Genomic DNA, 23,128 nt, shown 5'->3' with positions numbered 1-23,128 from the left:
CTGGAGAAGCTCTATGGTTTCCCCTGGCCACACTCAGATGGGGAAAGAGAAATATGTATTTTGCAAGTCATGTTAATCAGCTTTTTTAAAAAGTATTTTTAGTCTAAAAATGGGGTGTTTGTTTTAAACAGTAAATTCGGAAAGGTCAAGATGTTGCGTAACATGGCTTTGTCAAGAGAGGAGCAAGCCCCAAATGTGAGCCCTGTCGGGTTGAGGCTGACAGAATCACAAAGGAGGACGGCCTCCGGAGGTAGGGGGGATGCTGACCTTTAGTGGCACTTGGCAGTCAAGCACCGTAGGAGGTACCGTCCTAGGGCAGGGTGTGGGGATGGCGAGAGCTCAGCCTGCGAGGCCTGTGTGAGCCTTGGCCCGGCCCGGCCCCTCAGGGCTGCCCAGGGCTGGGGTCAGTGCCTGGAACTCAGGAGAACCCCGTCCACAAAGGGGGTGCTGTGATCATGCCCATTCCACAGAGAGGGCCAACGAAGGCACAGAGTAATCAGCCTGAGGACCTACAGCTAACAGGCAGTCGGGGAGTGGATGCAACCAGTACTTTTCTAAGATTTTATTTATTTATTTAGAGATAGAGAAGGGAGGGAGAAAGAGAGGACGAGAAACATCAATGTCTGGTTGCCTCTCGTGCACCCCCAACTGGGGAACCAGCCTGCAACCCCGCCATGTGCCCTGACCAGGAATCGAACCAGCGACAACGCTTTGGTTCACAGGCCGGGGCTCAATCCACTGAGCCACACTAGTCAGGGCACAACCAATGCTTTTAACCATGGCTTCACCTGTGGTTTGATTTTGGTTTCATTTTCTTTATTTTTTAAAACATACTTTGCAGAATCAGTTTCAAGAGCAGCCAAATTTCACCAAGTCATAATGGCCAAACACAGGAAGGACTCTGGGACAGGCGTGGAGGGACATCATGCTAAAGACAGGAAAACCCACAGGAACGACTTACAGGGTCGCCCGCCCAGTGGGCCCAGGACTGCACCGGGCTCAGCACGTTTCCATACCCTAATCCCAGACCCCTCAGTCCCAGGCAAACCCGGACAATCGTTCAACTCATGTCTGCATCAGGCTGAGCAGCCAACTGACCCAGACCCAAGTGGCCAGGACGTCCCAGATGGCGCTCCGCCCCCGACCTGTCTGTCACCCGCGGCCTGGCTCCTCCTGCCTTCCAGGGCATCCTCTTACCACCCTCCGCTCCCCTGCCCGAGTCAAGTCTTCAGCCTTTCCGGGCTCCAGAATGCTACGGGGGTGGGGTGTGGGCAGGACCGCCCCCCAGGAGCCAGAGGCCCGGTGGCCCTGTGGGAGGGGCCCCTGGCACTCCGAGTGCCCGGTGACCAGGCTGCGCCACAGCCAGCTGACCCCAGGAGGCGCACAGGCGCAGTCACCACTCGGGTTTCATGGAGCCCCAGCCCAGCTGCGTGGTGGTGACTGGTAAGGCTATTTCTATGCTTTCCCGTTTGGGGCTGCTTCTAGCCTGACCCTGGAACGCGAAGTTGCCCGATTCTGGGCACAGTGCGCTCCTGGAGAAAAGAGAGAGGCTGACGGTGGTGCCAGTAATTCCAGCCGGCAGTAACTCCCAGCGGCGCCCTGTTAGAAACGACCAGGGACAGAGAGGCCTTCCTGCTTCTGCCGTCAGTCACTTCGCAGAACTCCTGAGCGGCACACCTGGAGGTGGCCACATGTGGCCGAGGCTCAGACCTTGTCCTTCAGTCCATCAGGGAGGAAGCCAAGGTCGACATTTGTTGTGGCTGAGTCTGGGGCCCGGTGGGCGCACGTGGCCTCTACTAGGGTGCAGTTTCTTAGCAAGGAAGGAGAAGCTGGGGTCCCAGAGAGGACAGGGCCCTGTAAGGCTGGGACAGTCCAACTTCAGTGACCAGCCCCCAAAGGCACACACACCACCTCCCCCCGAGACTGGAGCACTTCGGGCCACTCAGAATACCCTGGGGCACCCCCGAGAGCCCCCAGCTGGAGATGGAACCAAAAGGCCAGCTGGGAAGGAATGGTGGCCGCCCCTCCTGCCCTTCACCAGCACACCCACACCCACCCCAGCCACCCCGACTCAGTGTCACAGCTGGGCCCTGGAGGGTTTGATTTCTTTACGAAGCCCTTTATTTTGACTCAGACACACTGGGCATATTTTAAGGTTTTGGAATTGTGTGGCTGCAGGCAACACAGAAGAGACCAAGATTCTTCCGTGTGGCACATTGAAAGTTACCTATCTTAACGTTTTCAGACTATAATCGAACTCCTCTTAACCCGAGAAGAAGAACATTCTTTGGAAAACCTTCGCTCTCCCTTGCTCTCACGGTGGTATTCTGGGTCTAGAGACCGAGTGGTTCAAATTACCCTGGAACTCCTAAGGCAACTGTGCCCCTGGAAAACGAACGCTTGTCACCAATGCGATGAACACAGAAGCGCCACAGCAAGTCTCGGACTCACACGGGCCCTGCCTGCCCCGCCGGCTCGCGCTGGCTGGCGGAGGCGACACTGTTTACTGAAGCGCCTGATCGTCAGCCGCAACCTGGGGATGCCCGCCGGCCTCCCGAGAGTGACCTGCCCTTATGAAAACTGCTGGGGACTGCCAGGGGCAGTCTTCTCGTTTAACTGGATTTGCTTCGTGTGTACATCTGGCCAAGACAACCGGCACGGAGACAGATGACGGGAACCAAGGGCTCTGACATGCTGCCTCGTGGCCGAGGCGTTCTGACGGCACCAGCAGGAACAATGCGACACTGGGGAAACCCATGCCCCTCCAAGAGAAGATTTCTCCAGCCCTTTCCCAAGGCCCACTCAAGGGTCTGCCAAGTTTAAAACAGGAGCTTTGATCTTGTAGACCAAGAGCTTCAAGCCTCCACTGGCCGAGTTGTCTTGCCTAATTTAAAGCAGATAAGAGATGGTCTGAACAGGATTCTAAAGCAGGATGTTATTTGTGTGTGTGTGTGTGTTGCTGCATTTTTTAGTGTTCCTATAGTCATCCCAGGAGGCCCCTGGTTTCTCAGTGATTCTTCCTTCATCTCCACACTTTCTAAACCTTTTTCTTTTGCTGGCAGCTCCCAGTGGCAGCTACAGATTTATTTATTCCACAGAATTCAGTCACTGTCAGAGGACACCACTCACTTCCTGGCGTAGGGCCGTCCTGGCCAAAGAGTCTCCATTCCTCAGTAAGGCTAGCCCCCTGTGAGCTGCACCTGTTAGTGGCTTAGACTCAGAGATTTAGAACCCAGAGGCACGGGCCTCTCCCGAGCTGACCCCACCTCTACGGGTCCGTGTGCTGGGTTTCTGAGGCCGATATTTAATCACAGATCTTCCCCATCTCAGAATCTGTATGAAACTGGGAAACATGCCACAGGACTCAAGAGCTGGCACTCAAAACCCCAGGTGTGCGCCAGGCTAGGCTGAGCCGCGCTCCGCCTGTGTCTGCAGCCGCTACCCAGCGGGAGGGCGGCCTCCCGCCTGTCACATGCCCAGGTGGCAGCGCTGGCCAGGCGGGGACCTGGGAGCTCTGAGCGTGGGCCACTCTGAGGAAGAGGTGAAGAGGCCCCAGGGGCCTGGCCCCTCCTAGCCACAACATCCCTTAGGCCTTGTGGTGGCTGATTTCATGTGTCAACCTCACTGGGCCTGGGGCACCCAGAGGTCTGGTTACACATTTTCTGGGCGTGGCTGTGGCGGTGTTTCAGGAAGTCATTCGCATCTGAATGGGTGACTTCAGTGGCCTGGATGGCATTCCCCAATGCTGGGACATCATCTAATCCACTGGGCGTCTGAACAGAGTAAAAAGGCCCTGGCAGGCTGAATTCTCTCTGCCTGACTGAGGAGCTCACGCGGTCTTCACCTGCCCTTGAACAAGGACCTCGACCACTCCTGGCTCTGAGGCCTCAGACTCGGACTAGAAGGTCCACCGCTTGCCTTTCCCGGCTCTCCAGCTTGCAGTCAGCAGAGAGTGGGACACCTCACCTCCAGAATCCCACGAGCCAATTCTTTGTAATAAATCCCTTTTAGACAGGTTTGTATCTAGAAAGGATAAGTGTACGCTGTTAGACTGGGGAACCCGACTAACGCAGGCCTCTCTGTGTTAGTCGTTCTGGGGGACAGAGTGGAGGCCTGAAGACAGGCACAGATATGGTGTCCCCGACCGAAGGGCTGCTGCCAGGGGAAGAGGGGTGCTGAGGAATGACGGCGTCAGGTGCTCAGAGAGATCAGGGCGGAGCACAGGCCTGGCTGCAGCCTGCCCTAATCCAAATGGGGACAGGCGGGAAAAGGGCTCAGTGCTCGGGAAGCACCTGCCAGGCGCTAGACACGGACTGTACTTTCCCTCCATGGCCTCACGTAGCCCCTACAACCAGGAGTAATAACTCTGACAGTGCAGGCCACCTTGCGACTGCTTTCCAAACGCTACGCCGCGTGCACCCACTCAACCCTCACCACAAGCCTGTTCAATGACTGTAACTCGTCCCCGTTTTACAGAGGAGGAAACCAAGGTTCTGAAACGGTAACTTGCTCAAGGTCACTGAGCTGGTAACTGCTGGGGCTGAAATAAAAAGGCAAAGCCTGACCCCCAACTCTGCGCTGGCCATTCCCAGCTGCCATCTGGGCCATGGCCTGAGCGTTGGAGGGGCCACTTCGTGATGTGGGTGCTGTAGCAATGAGCAACCAAGTGGGTGACAGTCACAAGATGGGACCTCTCCCCCACGCCAGCAGGACACTTTCCTAACCTGGCCCCAGGAGGGGGTTTACTGTCCTCCCCAAAGCAAAATTCTACCTATTTCTACAAAGTTTGACTTGATTTATTAGAAAGTGTCATTGCAATTAAATTACGAAATGGAACACGGTGTAAATGAGTTCCCAGCTCAGGGAACGAGCCATTCCATCCACCAGCCTCAGCCAGCAGCAGCGCCAGCTCTTGCTACTTCCCAGAACGAGGGCTCCCCACTAGCATCTCCCCTGGGGGCTCACCTTCCCCAGGCGCACCCCCACTGACAGGCGCTGCACACCCCTCCCAGCCGCTATGCCCCTTAACCCCCATGAAGTCCTGGCTCACCCACCATCCCACCCCCCTCCAGGAGTTTCCCCCAATCACTCCCCTCTTCCTCTTTCAAGGATCCTGACCCCCAGCCTCCAAAGCCTTCCCACCCTTGGTATGGTCAGGGGGTACCAGCAGCCTCAGTACCGCCCAGGGCTTCTGACGGATGCAGAATCCCCAGCATCTCCCAAGCCACATAATCAAATTCTGTATTCTAACAAGATATATGCGCACATTAACTAAACCAAAGCACACAATTTTTAATTTTTAACTTTCACAGGAATTTACACAGAGTGGTTCCCCCCGCCCCCCTTGCTGTCTCTCTCCTTCCCTCCAGCTCCAGGAAGCACTCATCTACTTTCTGTCTTCACAGATGACCGATTCTGGACATTCCCTATGAACGGAAGCATCTGCTAGGTGGTCCTTTTGTGACCAGCCTCTTTCACTTAGTATAATGTTTTCAGGACTCATTCACGTTGTTAACATGTATCTGTACTTCCACTTCTTTTTACTGACAAATAGTGCTCCATTGTACAGATGATACCATATGTTGTTCGCCCGTTTATCAGCTGACGGACGTTTGCGTTGTTCCCACTGTTTTCTTTCCTCTGCTGAGTGGTATTCTATCATCTGGATGAACCAGTCTGTTGAACAGTTGACCTACTAAAGGACATTTGCACGGTTTCCAGCTTTGGGATATTACAAACAAAGTTGCTGTGCACATCTGTGTACAGTTTCTGTGTGAAAATAAGTTTCCTCTCTCTGGATAAATGTCCAGGAGTGCACGTGGGTAGTAGGAAGTCCACTTTCAGTTTCGTAAGAAACAAACTATTTCCTGGAGTGACAGGACCATTTTACATTCCCATCAGCAATGTGTGTGTGACCTAGTTTCTTCCCATCCTTGTCAACACTTGGCATTATCAGTATTTCTATTTTAGCCACGGGACTAGAAGTGTAGTAATAGCTCACTGTGATTTGAATTTGCATTTCCCTAATGGCTAGTGATATTGAATATCTTTCTGTGCACTGATTTGCCATCTGTGTATCCTCTTCAGTGAAATGTCTCTTCATGTATTTTGCCTGTTTTCTAACTGGATTGCTTTTTAAATATTGAGTTTTGAGAGTTCTTTATACAGTCTACATGCAATGTCTTTGTCAGAAGTGTGATTTATAACTATTTTATCCTGGTCTGTAGCCTGTCTTTTTACACTCTCAAAAGGGTCTTTTGCAGAGCCAAATTTTTAAATTTCAATGAGGTCCAGTTTTATGAATCTTTACTTTTATGGATCATGCATGCTTTTGATATCAAGTCTAAGAACTCTCTGCCTAGCACTAGATTTTCTCCCTCTTTCCCCTTAAGAGTTTTATAGCTTCTTACGTCTGAGCCTATGATCTGCTTCTGAGTTAATTTTTGTACAAGGTACGAGGCTCACATTGAGGGGTTTACTTTTCTGCCCATGGGTGTCCAATTGTTCCAGCCCCGTCTGTGGACAAGGCTCTCCATCCTCCATGGGACTGCTTTCACTCTGTTCGCAAACAGCTGGGCATTTTGCATGGGTGCGTCTCCGGGCAAAGCCTGCATTTTAACTAGACACTTGGGCACACTTCTCCCAGGACCTCCTAGCTCAGTGGGGGAAGGGCAGTCAGTCCCATGCTCCTGTTGGGCTTCCCGCAACGCCTCACGTAAGAGAACTCCGAGAATGCTCCCAGACTGGCAGGGGCGCAGGCCTCCGAGGATGGGAATGCATGGCGTTCCAGGGGCCCCACGATGGCTCTGGGAGCGGTGAGAGGTTCCCAAGGAAGGGCAGGGAGCAGCCCCAGAGTGCAGACACCCTATCCCTCCCATCCAACCTGGCCTGAGCAAACCAGAGTCTCTTTGGTTTCAGGTTTTGGGCCCTTCCGGCAGCACCTGGTGAACCCCAGCTGGGAAGCAGTGAAGGTAAACACCTGCCAGGCCCAGACCCAGGAACGGAGGCCTGGCCAGTTCCTCCTTCGGCTGAGAAACCCAGCGCACAGACGCCTCGGCAGCCAGACCCACAGGGAGGGGAGGAAACAGCGCTCAGGGCCCTGGGGGCCGGGCTGGCGCCTGGTCCCTGGGTGGCTATGTGCCTGCCCCCAGGTGGCCATTTTGGCTGAGTGGTAAAAAAACAAGGCTAAAGGGACACTCCTGGGAAGGCCCGAGCCTGCCCCAAGAACTGGGTCCCCATGGCCACCACCCTTTTGGGCTACGGGGTCTCAAGAAAGTCACCCCCCCGCCCGGCCTCAGTTTCCTCTCTCATGAAATGGGGGATAACAGTGATGTTATAGGACAGTTCTGGGGAATAAAGGGATAACTATGTGAAGCAAGTAAGCATGTAAATGTACAAAAGCAGCTTTCTAAAGCATTGCGACTGGCACAGGTAAGTGCTAAGTGATCGGTTGTTATTATAAAGACCTTTATTTTTAGAAAGTCGCCAACCAGGAGAGCGCACATCCTGGGACAGTCCCTGAGAAGTCTCATTACTAGAGCAGATCACTTCCTGAAGCAGTTGCCTCATACCTGTCCCCACACAGGCGGCCGTGACTCCATCCGGGACGGTCACTACCATGTCTCTGTTGGATTAAGTCACAGGTGGGGCCTTGACTCTGTTCTCAGTGTGGCCCTGCACATCTGACAACGTAGCAAAACCTCTTGGAATCCTGCATTTGCAGCCACCAGGTCCCTGATTTCCTAGCCTGACCATACAGATGAGGGAAGGAAAGTCACAACTCTTGAGACAGTTTTTTCAAACAGAAAAATCTCAGGGAATCCCAGACGCACTTCCAGGCCTCACACTGCCATACACAACATTCCAGAGAGGCTGGGCCAGGGCTTTCCTGAGCTCCTGGGTGTCGGTAGCCTGTTCCTGAAAAGCAGAACTTTTTCTACGGAACTGTGTTTCTTTTCGCTGTCATGAGAATGGAAGAGTCACCTGGGTTCACATCTCGGCCCCCACAGATGCGACCGGCAGGACCCAGGACCGGTCAGCAGGTTTTCTGCGCCTCAGTGTCCGTACCTGTGAGGCGGGAAGGTTGGGTGACCATGGGAGCTCTCACAGGCAGGGCCCTTGGGCCGGACAGGGCACGGTGCCGGCGCTTCCAAGCAGAATTCGCATCACTAGGAGGCTCTTCCATCGGTCAGCCCTCTCAGCCGTGGAAAACAGAAGCTGGCTCTGGAGATTCACGCAGGAAATGGAATAATTAAGAGGCTTATTTGGAAACTCAGATCCTCCAATCTAGCTGGAGAGGCAGGCTGGAAGTGGAGGGGGCATTCTGCAGAATGAGGTGATGGCCCAGAGATAAAATTACACCCCGAAGTACTGCACTGAGAGACCGGCTCATTTCATGCCGGAGGAACACAGGGAAGAAAGAAGCCCAAGGCGAAGAGAGAGGGAACTGCCCCAGGAGGCCGCTGGGAAGGCCCAGGAGGAAGCGCCCAGGAAGGTCGGGCAAGCGGGACACAGTCATGAGAACCACACTGTGCCGGGCACCACGGCGGTTTCTCCTGCAGCCCAGAGACGCTGACACCGTCACCCCCAGCTCACAGGGGAGGGAACAGGCGCTCGGGGGCACATTCCATGAAGGGCAGTGCCCCGGTTCCAATCTCAGAGGGTCCTGGTAAGTGAAGCCCATGTCCAGCCCATGTGCCTAGTTCTTTGCCCGGCAGAGACAACAAACAGGTCAGAGGAAGAGGAGCACAGAGAAATATCAAGACCCAGGCCCCAGTGACCCGAGCAAGCGTGAGCAGAGTGGGGTATTCACACAGCAGGGCCGGCCTCTGCCGTGAGTTCACATCCACCCTCTTCGCAGCTCTCGGGCCAGGTGACAGCCTGCTCAGCCTTGCTCACAATGCAACTGCAGGCCGACGACCCAGCAGGAGCTCCATTAACAGCGGATGAGGGAGCAGCAGGGTCCCGGGTTGGCTGGCCCAAGCCCAGCTCTACCCCAGCCCCCGCTTGCATGCTCCACAGGTCCCCACTATCAGTTTCTGTCTTCTGCTGTCCCATTTTTTGTGGGGTTTTTCCTGCAGGACAGAGTCACTCCCCGTCTCTTAGAAGTTCTCTTTGCTCTCAACCTGCAGGAGAGGCTCTCTTCCCGGCCATCCGGGGCCGTCCCGTGTCCTCCGCTACCATGTGCGCAGACGGCACTCGGTGCCAACATTGTGACCAGCAGTGCCCACCGACAGTGTCAGCGTGCTGCCAGCAGAGCGTGCTCTCACTGTGGGCTCATCGTTCACGTGGGGCGCCGAGGCACGGGTCCGAGCCAGGTCACGTACGTGCATCTGACCCATTCCACAGACACGGAAATGGGCTCAGATGGGCTCTAACACACAAGTGCTCACATGTCCCCCTGGGCCAGTGTAAGCACACACTGTCTGTGGGGACCTGCATCGACATGTCCCTGTCCCCACAGAGGGCCTGGCCTGAAGCACGTGTCCCAGTGGCTGGGCGCCAACTGGACGCATGAGTGAATGGTGTTCTTTCCCGGCCTGCGTTCTCCCAGCAGAAGTCAGCTTGTCAATGTCACGGGCAATGTTTAATGAGCACTTACTCCTTGCCAGGCTTTGCCAACGGGAATGAATGTAATTACAGAGAGTGAGGAGGAGAACGCCATTCTGTACCTGCAGCACTTCACCACTGAGAGAGACGAGCTGGTGACAAATAAGAACGTGACTGCATTTTTGTCGTGCTTGCTCTGAATGGGAAAAGAGTGCTCTTAGAAGAAGGGAAATACAGAAACATTATGTAAATACTCAAAGTTCACACTGAAAAGAGGGATTTCCTTCAAACGGCCAGAACAGTGACTAACGCTGCTGCCCAACAGCATGTGCCTCGATATTTCACACCTCGCCGGCCTGCGGGGGCCCCTGCCCTCCCCCAGCACGTCTGAGCCGGTGATTCAGCAGTGGCTGCGCCATTACCTCCTGCCTGCTTCATACTCTTAAGCTTGGAGCCGGGACCACAGCTGACTCTTTCCAAAGCAATTGTGTCCTCAGCTCCTGTAGGAGCGCCTGGGCCTGGAAAGGCAGCAAGTAAACACGGGTCAGTTGGGCAAGACATTGTGTAACTGCGCTCAGAACAAACGCGGCCGGAGTGGCCGAGAGGTCAGGGCTCCTGCCGGATGACCGACTTGATTTGCAGGATAATTTCTCTTTCCTCAGGAGATGAGGCGGCCCCCTGCCTTTGTTACAGGTTGCTTTAAAAATCTTCGTAATAAAGAACAAAGGGCGGTCGGTAGATCCCAAGAGTTAGAGAAGCACTGAGCTGAGCGGCGCTAAAGGAGAAGGGAGGCCCTGCGGCCTGGTACCTGCTTTCCTGTCCAGGTAAAAGCAAGCTGATTCTTGGGTCCGCCGAAGCCCAAGATAAAACCTTTTCCTATGTGTGTAAATACAGGCATGTATACTTTGCAAGACAGACATTTTTCCAACACAGCCCACACCGGGGTTTGTTTTGTTTTCTTGATTGATATGGGAAGGCCTGAGACGATGATAACCAGCACGGGGATGAAATGAGACCCCCAGCATCTCCCCGTTGTTCACAGGGACCGCACCCACTACAGCGGCCAGCGCAGAGCCACCCGCTTCCTGGCAGCCGCTCTAACGGGTCTGTGGGCACTGGCCTCGAAGGCCCGATGGCCTTTTCCACGCTCTCTTACACCTCTCCCCAGTCTGATGGTTCACACGGCGATGACGGAGTTCCGCGCCCAGGGCTTGCTTGATGAAACCCACCCTGTGCTCTCTGGATCGCACACTCCATCCACCGGCGTGGGAGACACTGGCTGTTTTCCTTACTCTGCAGAGTCCAGACCGGAACCTTAAGGAAATCAGGGCTGCATCTGTGCAGCCACAAACAGGATGAAAACGGAACACACACCGTCCAACACCAGAGACAAGTGCACAAACAAACGTGACCCCGGAAATCACGCAGGTTACCCCATGCAGTGAAAGGCAAACCTGGAATGGAGATTCACAAAGCAAGCTTCTATTTCCTTTTCATTCCGAGGGTGGACAGAGCTTTGGGGGAAACCAACAAACAGAAAAAGGAAGCGACCGGGCATGCCTTCTCTCACCTCCACCTTCATCCCCACTAACATGAGAAGCACGTTTTACATCTTTAATACCTGTCAGCATTCCATTAGGGATGCCACACCTGGGATTTCAGAACCCATGGGGCCTCGTAGGCCTGCAGGCTGACATCTGCAATCACAGATAATTATGCCGCACCCCTGCCAGCCTCTCTGGGGTGTTCCTGACTCTCCCAGCTGTGGGTCCCACCCCGGGGCCCCAGTGCTAACACACTGCATGCATCTTCTCTCTGGGCAGAAAGGTGGCTGACAAAGTGTTTCCTCTCTTGCAGGCATTTTCAAAAATATGTAGACAGAGGCTAATGAAGCGGAAGGATCTATGATGGTGAAATGTCAGGCACAGGGTTCTCTAGAGACTGGGAACTGTTGGGGAGCCACGAGATGCATTTGGGGTAACAGTCCACAAGTAGCATCCTGCTGGGGTCACTGTCTCTTCTGCCCACTTATAAGCCCATTCCTGTCCTTTACTCATCTTGGTAACTACGTTCTAAGAGCTCACAATTTGGAGACAAAAAGTCCTGTAGCAATTATGTATTAAGCAACCAATTAATCAAGGTCATTTAATAAAGAGGACATAACAGCCGTAAAAACACACGGAGCCCAGACTAACAGACTGCAAGGAGAATGAAGCAGCCCACAGTCACGGTCAGAGAAGTCAATACCCCCTCTCAGTAATGGGCAGAACGTGCCGACAGAACATCAGCGAAGGTACAGAAGACAAAATGTCAACCCACTCAACCCGACTGACACTTCTGGAACGCCTCACCCAACATCAGCAGGACACCCCCTCTTTTAAGTGCCCACAGAACGTTGACCCAGAGACCATATCCTGGGCTATAGAAAGTCTGAATAGATTCAAAAGGATTCAAGTCATGTAAGTAAGTTCTCTGGCCACATGGACTTATTATCAGAAATCCACGACAGAAGGCTATCTGGAAAATCTCCAAACATTTGGGAACTAAACAATATACATCTAAATAGGGCGTGGATCAAAGAGGAAATCAAAGGCAATACTGGGAAGTGTTTTGAAATGAATGAAAATTAAAGCTCAGTGTATGAAGATCTTCGGCCCGCTGCCACTGCAGCAGTGAGGGGCTGGTAGCCCTGCACAGCAATGCTAGAGAAGAAGGCAGGTCTCCAATCACTGACCTCAGCCGCTACCTTAGGAAACTAGAAAGAGAAGAGCAAACGAAACCCAAACTAAGAAGAAGGAAATAATAAAGAGCAAAAAGCAGAAACCAAAGAAAAAGAGAAAAGAAACAATAATGAAAATCAAAAAACCCAAAAGTTGATTCATTGAGGAAAATCAGTAAAATTGACAAACCTCTAGCCAGAATAATGGAGGGAGAATTAAAAAAAAACAAAAAACTAAAGTATTCATTTTTCTCATTAATATAAATTCCTTTACCAGTGCCTGGCTTCCGGCCTGATCCCCCACTCCGACTGCGCCCATCGACGTCACTAAGGGCCTCTATTTGCCATTTCACCTGACCTCCCGGGGGTCCTGATAATCTCTATGTGACACAGTATTGGTATTGTTCCCAATATACAGGTAAGGAGACTGAGACCCAGGGTGACCGGATCTTCCTTTTTTCTCCTCTCACTGGCTTGAAGGGTTGCTGTGAGGACTCAATCGAATAACATAACCGGCAAGGACTGGGCTCTGCCTGTGCCTTTCCCCGAGCCTCCAACACACGTCACCTAATCATGGGTTCCCCTTACGAAGACCACGCGTCGTCCAACCAGCTCACCATCCCCAGCCCCGGCCACCAGGCAAGCAGGGTCCACACAGTCCTGCCTCACCTCCTCTTCCAGGGAAAACACCCACATTTGGTTCGGTCTGGATGTGCACTCCAGCATGCACGTGGGGACAGCCGCCACCCGTAACAGTGTCTCCCCGGGACCCTCTCCCAGCCCACGTACCGCTCCGGGTCAGACTGCAGCCGCCGTCTGAGGGAATGGCTTCCTGACGCCCCAGCACCGCGGGCCTGGCCGACGCGCGGACACGGAAGAGCGCGGGCTCCCTAACCTCACTGAATGACCAGCCCCGTCTGACAGAGGGGGCGGCGCCCGAGCGGAGTGGCTTACGGTGACTTAGTCTTTCTTCAGGGTGCACTTTTTGCTCAGTGGGGAGGGGTGGTGATGAAGTCCATATATGAAAAAAAAGAAAAAGAAACAACTCCATCTTGCTTTTAACAGTTCAAGAACACGCACTGGTCTTTTGTCCAATTACAAAGGAGCAATTACACAAGAACCTCCGAAGACCAGAGAAACGTGGGAAACACTGTAACTCACCACCTGAAAGAACGCGGATTATCGAGCTGTGTCAAGTTTGCGTTGTTGCAAACCCAGCCACTGCAGAGCTCAGTGGTGTCCAACAATCCCTATTTTATCCTCTCTCCCGGCTCTGTGGGGCTCAGCTGGGCCGTCAGCCCTCCTGCTGGTCTTGCTTGGGTTTCTCGTGTGGCTGGAGTAAGAGGGAGGCGGGGTCGGGATCACAGAGGCCTGACTGGGAGCTAGGACGGCCGGCTCTCTGCCCCTCACCACGTAGCCACGAACAGGCGTGCACGACGCTCCACACACGCCTGGCACTGGGCTGTTATGATTTTTAAAACCCCTGCCAGTTTCCTCAGTAACACACTGTTAATATCAATGCTACTAAGCTACCACTCTTAAATCAAGGCAAAGGTAACTGAAAGGAGTGGAGAGGTGTCATTACCTCAATTCCTTTGAGTTTCCTGTCTGGTCACCTTTCAGGAACTGAAAAGAACCTCAATAATCATATACTGCATCTGTATGATTGGGAAGTTTTTCTAAGTTTTTTATGGTAGTGACCATCCTGACGCTTGTGAGGTTCTGTTTTTAGTCTTTAAAAATAAGAAAGAGCCCTGGCTGGTGTAGCTCAGTGTGTTGAGCGTCGACCTGTGAACCAAAGAGTCGCCGGTTCAATTCCCAGTCGGGGCACATGCCTGGGTTGCGGGCCAGGTCCCCAGCTGGGGGCGCACAGAGGCAACCACACATGGGTGTTTCTCTCCCTTTCTTTCTCCCTCCCTTCCCCTCTCTCTAAAAATAAATAAATGAAATCTAAAAAAAAAAAAAAATTAAAAATAAAAATAAGTAAGAAATGCAGGTTGACCAGCATTTCACAGCTGGACTGATGCTGACCTTGCCATGCACGCCTGCAGATATGGCGTCCTGAGGGGAGGAGGAGCATGTCCCCTGGGAGGCACGGGACACCGTGCGGATAGAGGGGCCCTCCCTCTCTGGTTCACTCTTAACTTCTACAAAGCAGTTCAGCCCAGTCAGAGGGCTTTAGGATTATAGTACCCATTTTCATGATACCGATCCTCACATTATGAGCAAGGGATCTTCTGCTAACCCACAGATAGATGATGGCATGAATAACGCAAACCTGGGCAAACACTGAATGAACCTCTCCCACCCCTCGGATGAGCTCTGTGCCAGCCACGTTTTTGGCATAAAAACAATGACAATCTGGTGAGCTGGCCAAAAGAAGCGTGCAATTAAGAAAACAATAGAAAATCTAGATTTACATCCACTTAACAACAAAACCTACTTCAACTGTGTATCATGCCTCGACAGGAAGCCGTCAGCTCATGACAGCACGTGTGCATGCTAAACTCTTGTTACTAGGGGCACGTGATCAAAACCATTTGGAGACAACTGTTCCAGACAGAAGACTTGGAATTGTGGGGTCACTGTTTCTCAGGACTGGATTGGCCTCAGCTAACACCTGATGGCTGCCAGCTCCCTTCCAACCCAGCAGATCAAGAGTAACCCGCTATCACGGCCTCGTCCATCAGCATTCCCTGGAGACGCGTACGGGCCCACCCAGACCCTCAGCTGGAGCCCAGCATGAGCCCTGCAGTAGGGAGCTCTGTGTCCACATCTGATGACTGACGAATAAGCGAGGGAAGGAAGAGGGGAGTGGAAGTAGGGGTGGGAGGGAGGGAAGTTTGGGCACGCATCCAGGCCTCACTGTTCCCCGCCCTCGGCACGCTCCTGTCGCTCCTGCGAGCTCCGTCAGGGCCCCGTGTGCAGCCCTCTGAGCTGCCCCCAAAAGGCACGGCCTTCTGCACCTTATCCAGCCGGGCCCGGCGCAGCCGTCCGGCCAGGGCTCCTGCCATCACTTTCTGTTCCGAGTTGCTGCCTCTTCCAAGACCATGACCCTCCGGGGCACGCCCAGCCCTAAGCAGAGGACGGCAGTGCAGGTGCTTCAGGAGTTTTCCTGGACGGACTGAATGTAGAAACCGCTCCTGCTTCCCCGTGCTGGCCCCGATCTCTTGCTCGATAAGGGAAAGCAGCAGATTTTAGAAAAACAGCAACTGTTTTGCAACACCAGTTGGTGCCACAGGCCTGGTGGATTTGAGAAAATTCCGAGAGCAACTGGTGTCTTTTTTCCTTCCTTCGGTTCCTTTTGCTGAGCTGCCAGGTGTCCCTGGCGACCACATTCGGGATGACATGGAAGCACAAGAACGGGGGAAACAGGCAGAAGACCTGCCCCAGGACCTGGCACTGATGGGCCCACACAGGTGCTCAGCGAGCTGCACGCTGAGCCTGGGCGTTGCCCCGGCTAGAGCAAGACGCCGGGTGCCACCTCAGTGCGCGTCGCTATGCCAGGCTGTCCCCCCCCCCCCCCCGCCTTGAGCACAGGACACTCTGCATTTCTGGTTAAGAATGTGTGCCAGGCTGGATGGCACAGACCCCTGGCACTCTAGGTCTGCACAGAAGCTACACAATCTTCGCTAAAACAAATGGCCTTTCTCAGCAGGAAGGGTGGCGGCAGCCAGCGGCCTGCCGTCTGCTTGTGCAGAATGTTCTGCTCACTGCTTCTGACAGACCCCAACTCATCCAATGCTAATAAATGTCACTCTCAGTAAATCCCTTACAGGGCTTTCTCAAAGTAACGAGGGTTAATCATAAGCATCAATCTCTCAAACAAAGGCCTGACTATGTGCCAGGCAGTGTCCTGGACACATCTAGTGAGTCATGTCATTTAATGTTTGTGAAAAACCCTCTGCCTCTTAATTATCCCCATGTCACAGGTGATAAAACTGAGGCGCACCAGGGCTAAGTAACACGCCCAAACTCACGCCGGGAAAGGCAGCAGAGCCAGGCCTCAAGCCGACAGCTTTCTGGCCCCAACGCCCCTGCCTTTGCCTGTGACGCTATAGCTGGGATCTGGCTTGCAGGTAGACGGCCACCTTCTGGCTGTGTCCTCACATGTCAGAGGAAGAAAGGCTCTGATCTCTTCCTCTTCTTATACTAAGGGCACTAATCCTATCGTGGGGACCCCACCCCCACGAGCTCATCTGAGCCTAGTCACCTCCCAAAGGTCTCATCTTCAAATACCATCACATTAAGGGTGAGGACTTCTGCATCTGGATTTTGCTGGGGGACACATTTCAGTCCATAGCAACCCCCCCCCCCACACACACACACATCCCTGTACAGTGGACCCACACGTCCCTGTCGCTGGTAACGGGGCAGACCTACCAAGCTGCAGGCTTTGCCTTCATCAGGAAGGAGAGAGAGAGGCTGACATTCTAATCAGGAAGAGAAAATACACCAGGGAGATACAAGAGAATAACATCAAGGCAGTAAATGAAAAAGTTCAAGTTCATACTGGGCCACAGTCCCTTCTCTGCAATTCTGATATCCAAAGATCTCTAAATAATAAAAGTTTTTCTTAATGTACCTGGTGGCAAAAAGTGACCTAAAGTGACATGGGGCAACATGTGACCCCCACACTTCCCCCCACCTGCAGTGCATGTCCCCACTTCCCGGCTGGCTGTGGGGTGCAGCCCCAGACCAGGAGGAATTCCACAGGACCCCAAGGGGTGGATCCCAATGCCAGCGTGTAGCAAGGTGCGTTTGAGCACCGATCAGAAGCTGGAAAGGAACACCTGGTAAGAGCAGAAGCAGGACCGTTAAGTCTCCTGGGCATCGTCTTCCAGGTAAATAAAATGCACAGAGGTGTCGAGTCCAACGGCAAACACTCTCTACCGCACACAGGCTCTACAAGGGCCAGGTCTACTGTTTGGCTTTGCTGCACTCCCTGCCTTGGCGACAGTGATGCCATCAGGCCTCTAGAAAGCACAGGCTTAGACAGGGCTAGGGATTGAGTGTCCTTAGAAAACTGGTGACGCGGGCACAGGGACAGGCGTGCAGAGGACGACGGTGTGGAGACTGCAGCGACGCTGCCCTGGCTAAGGAACGTCTGGGCCACAGAAGCTGGAGGAGGCGGGGTGCACGACCCTTCTCCCCCAGGGCTCAGGGCCCGCACGGCCCTGCCTGCGACTTCACTGCGGCCGTCCGTCCTGCAGGGCTGTGAGACCATCCACTTCTGTCCTAACCCCCCGTTGGCGCCACCCGGCTATGACAGCCACGGAAACTCACACGAGGAGCCCCGCAACCCAGGCCCTGAACCCGGATCTCTCCTCTCCTCTCTCAACTGGCTGGGCGTGGGGCGGAAAGAAAAGGTCGTGGTTTAGGGACTGTGCTGCGGCCCGCCTCGGTCTGGGCTTCGCAAGCGGGCCGGCGCAGCAGCAGAGCTGGGGGCACGGGGCAGCCCCGCGCGGCTTACCCAGCGTCACTCACCGCTGTGCGCACTGACGCCAGAGCCAGGGCAGCGCCGTGCGGTTCGGGGCTGTTCTGCGGCCGTTGCTCCGAGCCAGGCCCCGTGGAGCTCACTGGGTAAAAGAAACCAGCTCCGCAGTGGGGGACGGCTGGGCTCTGAGCAGCAGCCCCGAGCTAAGGCAGGGTCTCCACACCCTCAGGACGCCCCCAGCCCTCACTCCCTGAACTGAGAGCCTGCAGACGGGCTGCGGCCTGCGCTGCCTCGGTGCCTGACCCCGCTCCCTCCTTCCAGGACGGGCCAAGCTGGCCTCACAAGACCTGGAACCAGCTTGGTCTGTCTGGCCCTCGGAAGGCCTGCCTGGAAGCCCGGCCTGCTTCTGCCATTGCGCCCCCGCCCACTGTCTGGCACGGCCAGCCTCCTTCTCGTCTCCCACCTCCTCGCCGTCAGGGAACTGAATTCACCCTCAGGGTGAGTCCACCCAACACGGATGTGGCCTTGGCCTTACCTTCGTTAGAGAGCAAAGCTTGAGCTGGTCGCGGGAACTGGGCTGCTGAGCGGTGTCTGGAGGACGGAGCGGAGCCCCTCAGGAAGGCTGAGCTGGTCGAGGACAGACCCGAGGCACCAAAGTCGGCCGGAAGTGCCCCCGCCGGGGACAGCAGCACAAGCAGACCCACATGTGGGTAGGTCAGGCTCACGTGTCTCCTCCGAAGCCCAGGGCGGGGCCCTGCCGTCTCCCGTCGGAAAACGGCAGGCAGGCCTGACATCCCCGCTGCCCTCGACACCCAAGGATGCAAACTCCGGGATCCCCTGCAATGCCAGGAAAGGGGGTCAGGAAGGAGAGAGCACGGGTCCAAACCCACCCTGGCGACGAGCACAGCGCCTGGCCCAGCGGAAGGACTTGGCCTTTTCACGGGCGCTGCGAGGCTCCTGGTTCAGTGTCTGCCAACAGGGAAACGCGCATCTCTAAGGTCTCACTATCCAGCTTTTTTCCCCTTCCGACCTATCTGCCGTTCCTCTTGCCCTTGAAGGGGGGTGCTCCCTGACCTTGGGTGTTCTCTCTCTGGATCTCCCCTGAACGCATGGCTTCGGCTGCCCTGCCCGCCGGTGTCCCCCAGAAGTCCCTCTGAGCTCCAGACACACAGAGCCAAGGGACCAGCTCTCTTGGGTACTTGAAACTTGGCAGCTGCAAAATCAGCCCCATGATACTCCCCAGTCCCCCCCTGCCTCCTCCTCCACCCCCTCGGGATGCAGCTCCGCCTCACTAGCCCCTGCCCTCTCAGAGGCCCCTGTTGGCCCATGGAGAAAATCCAGCTTGTAGCAAAGCATTCGATGCAATGTCTGCAGACTTATCTAGCTCCGGCTCCCGTCCTTCCCCCACGTGCCGGTGCTCCCGGACACAGTGGGGGTGGCGGGGTGCTTGCCAACATCCCTGGGGGTGCTCCCAGCTGCTAATGCTAAGATCAGAGTCCAGGAAGGCTAACTATCCAGGCCTGGCCCCGAACCGTGCCCAGCACCTCTGCAGTGCCCTCTTCCTGGCGGGGCGTCCCCCAGCGTCTTCATCCGGCTCACCCCACCTGTGGACTATGTCCTAGCCCGCAGGCTGGGTCCCATGCGCCTCTGGAGCACCCACGCTTTGACGGGAGCAGCTTCCCTGGCCCCCAAGGGGCAGGAGTTTGGGGTGCCCTCCTGGCCCCTCGCCCCTGTGTGAGCTCCTTGAGAGCAGGGCCCAGGTCCCCGGGAGTGGGATGGACGACCCCACATGCGAGCTTCTCAGGGATGCCCCCCGCATCCAGGGCGGTGACCCCGCCTGCTTCTCTCCGCAGGAGCTCGCCAAGCTTGGCCTGGGGAGCGACGTGGAGGCAGAGCTGCGGACCCTTGAGCTGCCCGTGGATTACAGGGGGGTGCAGCAGAGGGTCGTGAGAATCTGGGAGGATCTGCAACCGCAAGTAGATGAGGGCTGGAGAGCCAGTCAGGGGCCGGGGGCGGGCGTGGGGGGGGGGCTGATGATGTGACAGAGCCCCGGAGTCTGAGATCCCCTGGACCCCGGTTTCAGGGCTGACGGCTGAAGTGCACCCCACCCCGACACCGCACCAGTGTTGCTCCCAGAGGGTTTCATTCGGTTCTGGGCCTGCTTCTAAAAGCGTCAGCTGACACGCTGTGTAGATTTTGCAAGAAGATGCTGGAGGCAGAGGAGGAGGGGCAGAAATGGAAGCTCTGGTCCCAGCCAGGGCTCCAAAGATGGGTACCCCCTGCCAGGGAGGCCCCGGGTCAGTTCGGAGCCTCATGCGGGGCAGGCCGGCTGTGAGAGCGACGTGGGGGTCCTGAGACCCGGGAGGCGGGGGCGGCCCCCCCGGGGAGGGCCCACCCTCATCACACCCGGCCACTCCACCGGAAGCGACTACATAAAAAAAACGAGTAAAAGCAGCCCCCCCCCCAAATAGAGCCCAGATATTACCAAAACACCTCCAAACCAGGAAGACAACGCCCCACGTGTTTTGATAAAACGCTCAGCTATTTTTTTCTCAAGAGGAAAAATAATCAGTGCGGAACATTCTAACCGCATGGCATCGACCCTGTCAGCAGCTTCCTGCGTCAGCGGCTCAGCGAGGAAACGCGACCGCACGGCCACGCGGGTCCCCTGCGGTCTTAGACACCAGCCGGACCCCCCGGGGGAGCGGGAGGGGGGTATAAAATGAATATTCTACACGGTTTAAGAATATTTTTAAATGTCCTGCCGTCCTTTCGGCTGTTTTCAAACCCAGCGTCTTCATGAGGGGACGCGGGGCGAGAAAGCGCGTGCGCAGTTGGGGCCCCGCAGGTTTCGCGGCCTTGCTCGCCCTCTGCTCGGCCTTCCCGAGCTGGCTGGCCACCCGCCAGCCTCAGTTTCCCTAAACGCTCCGCCGTCCCCTGTTCACACAGCTCACCGTGCACGTGGGCTTGGACCCCGCCGCCAAGGCCGTCGTTCTAGAACAGTGCGGCAGGAACCGGGGTTATCGCGAGGCCGACGTCCGCGGCTTCCGGCCCGAGCGGGGCACGTGCCTTCCGGGTGGCCCGGAAGTGATCGAGTCCCGGGTCAGCATGAAGGCTGTCAGCCGGCGTGCGGCTGTGGAGGGCGTGCCGGTGGCGTTCTCCCGAGATGCGGGCAGGTGCGTCGCGTCGCGGCCCCGCGCAGGTAGGGGTGTCTGGCTGCAGCTCCGGGAGGTCCCCGATCCCGGCGGAGCGGCCACCAGGTGCCCCCCAGCGCGGTATCACCCCGGGGCAGCCCTTGCAGACCGATTGGTCCCCCGCCCCCCTTCCAAGCCCCCGCTCCCTAACACCGCCTTCGGGCGCTGGTAGAGGAAAGGCGTAAAGGCCTTATCTGGAACGTCACTCACATTTTGTGGGTGCTTGCTTTCTATTCATGGCGGCCAACGTTGTGATTGAAGCATTCTGATATCGCCCCAGAGGGAGATTACCGTACCTCTGTTCCCCCCCACTGTTGACTCCCAGTAGGTCGTCTCTGCTGCCCGCCCTCCCACCCCCAAAAAAGAATGAATGTGGACACCCGTGAGAGGGGTTCACGGGTTAAAGGTGTTGTGGCCCACGGGCCCGTGACGAGGCCATGAGGCCCAGAGCCGCTCTCACGCCATCTTGTTCCCAGTCGCGTGTTCTTTCCGAGGCCCCAGGCCCAACCCTGCGTTTCCCCGGGTGGCAGGCCTCCCGCAGGTTTGGGGGACCGTCGCCCCTGCTGCTGACCTTTCCCTGGCATGAGAGGCGGGGCCGAGGGGTCGTCTGGCGTCTCCTGCGGTTGCAGATACGTCTGCGATTACGCCTACTACCTGTCCCTGCACCATGGAAGCGGGCGCGCGGCGCTCATCCATGTCCCCCAGTTATCTGCGCGGCTCCCCGCCAGCCGGCTGGGGAAAGCCCTGCAAGGCCTCATCCGGGAGATGCTGGAGGCGGGCGAGGAAGCGCCTGCGCCCGGCCTGGTGCACAGAAACGCGCCCCTCGGGGGTTCCCGCCCTGGAGAAGCAATTGGGGGGCTGCTCCTTTAGAGACAGTCCAGCACTTCAGGCCCGTGCGGTGAGTTCAGCTGAGCTTTAAGAGACTTTGAAAAAAAAATGCTTGTAAAACAGTTTACACGGAGGAAAACAAACTGGGAGGTGGCCCAGCGAAATCACAGACTTGTTTTATTGTCCGAAGGCCGGAGAACACTCGGAGGGGCGGACGTTTCGTTAGGGATTAACTCGCTTCAGTTACGGTTTTCGTGACAATAAAATGAAATCCTCGTAATTTTTTTTTTTTTTTCTTTTAAAAGACGCCCCGCAGGCCTGTGGGATCCCGCCCAGATTGCTGGGACGGTAGACCTGTCCTGCAGAGCCGCACGTGGTGGGCTGATCCGTGAGCAGCTGGCCACGGGGACAGGACGGACAGGTGTGGCCACCACTCGGTGCCCCGTTTCTGACCTCCGTGCTCCGGAATCCAGGCGCTGGGGGCAGCTTCTGAGCCACGGAGTCTCAACTGTTTGTTTTCCCTTTTCCTTTTTAAACTTCTTTTTTAATAATAAAATACAGGTAACATAAAATTTACCACCTTAACCAATTTTTAGAGCTCAGGGGCATCATGTACTGTCACTGAGCAGCCATCATCACTAGAACTTTCTCATCGTCCCAGACTGAAACTCTGTACCTATTCACATCTCCACCCCCTCCCCCACCATTAGTCCACCTTCCGTCTCTAGGAACCTCATAGAAATGGATCCGCGGTATTTATCCCTTTGTGACTGACTTATTTCACTCAGTATGTTCTCAAGGTTCATTTATGCTGTAACATGCATCAGAATGTCTTTCCTCAAAGGTTGAATAATACTTCATTGTAAAAATAGACCACATTTTGCTCGTCCATTTATTTTTTGATGGGCATTGGGTTGCTTCTGCCTTTTGGTCAGCGTGAATAATTCTGCTATGAATGCTGGTGTGCACATGTCAGTCACTGATTTTAGGTCCTTTGGGTCTATACCTATTAGTGGAATAGCAATTTCAGGTGTACTTTTTTAAGGGCCTGCCATACTGTTTCCCATGGCAGCCGCATCATTTTATATTCCTACAGGTAGTATTTGGTCTTAAAACAAAGGTTAGTAGCTAGGTTTGTCTTTTGTCCCCTTTTCGTCTTTCCTTTTCCTTTCATGACACGGCACTGGCTCACAGCAAGGTGTAGCCTGTCCAGTGTTTTCTGGGAGCAAATTTCCCACTGGGAATCCCATCAGCGACATGTTGTTTGAAGGAAAGGGTGGAAGATGGCTAAGCTCTGCGAAATTTCTTGTTATCTCGGTGTGCTCACAACTACCATTTTTCACTTATGTTTAAAAAATCGTCACTTCATACTCAGACTCCTTCATGATAAGAAAAAGTCTC

General features: G+C 55.1%; 1 protein-coding gene across 1 annotated transcript; it reads left to right on the top strand.

The window, feature by feature from the left end:
• Positions 1-1,374: 1,374 nt before the first annotated feature.
• On the top strand, positions 1,375-21,769 carry PGPEP1L (pyroglutamyl-peptidase I like). Its single transcript, XM_090263822.1, has 5 exons — positions 1,375-1,443; positions 6,919-6,971; positions 19,559-19,681; positions 20,655-20,881; positions 21,529-21,769. The coding sequence occupies exons 1-5, from the start codon at positions 1,410-1,412 to the stop codon at positions 21,767-21,769; spliced, it is 678 nt and encodes a 225-aa protein (XP_090119948.1). The 5' UTR covers positions 1,375-1,409.
• Positions 21,770-23,128: the final 1,359 nt, after the last annotated feature.

Source organism: Furipterus horrens, unplaced genomic scaffold (assembly GCF_987537825.1).
Source record: "Furipterus horrens unplaced genomic scaffold, mFurHor1.1.pri manual_scaffold_16, whole genome shotgun sequence".
In the NCBI taxonomy this organism is placed as follows: domain Eukaryota; kingdom Metazoa; phylum Chordata; class Mammalia; order Chiroptera; family Furipteridae; genus Furipterus; species Furipterus horrens.
Note: the sequence above shows the minus strand (reverse complement) of the source record. Positions and strands in the feature narration are given on the sequence as shown.

What these genes read in the sequence shown, in the direction of transcription:
- PGPEP1L (XM_090263822.1), top strand. Translation starts at nt 1,410, where the DNA reads ATGGAGCCCCAGCCCAGCTGCGTGGTGGTGACTG. An exon ending in CCAGCTGGGAAGCAGTGAAG is followed by an intron (nt 6,972 to 19,558) that starts GTAAACACCTGC and finishes TTCTCTCCGCAG; the next exon opens with GAGCTCGCCAAGCTTGGCCT. An exon ending in TTCTCCCGAGATGCGGGCAG is followed by an intron (nt 20,882 to 21,528) that starts GTGCGTCGCGTC and finishes CTGCGGTTGCAG; the next exon opens with ATACGTCTGCGATTACGCCT.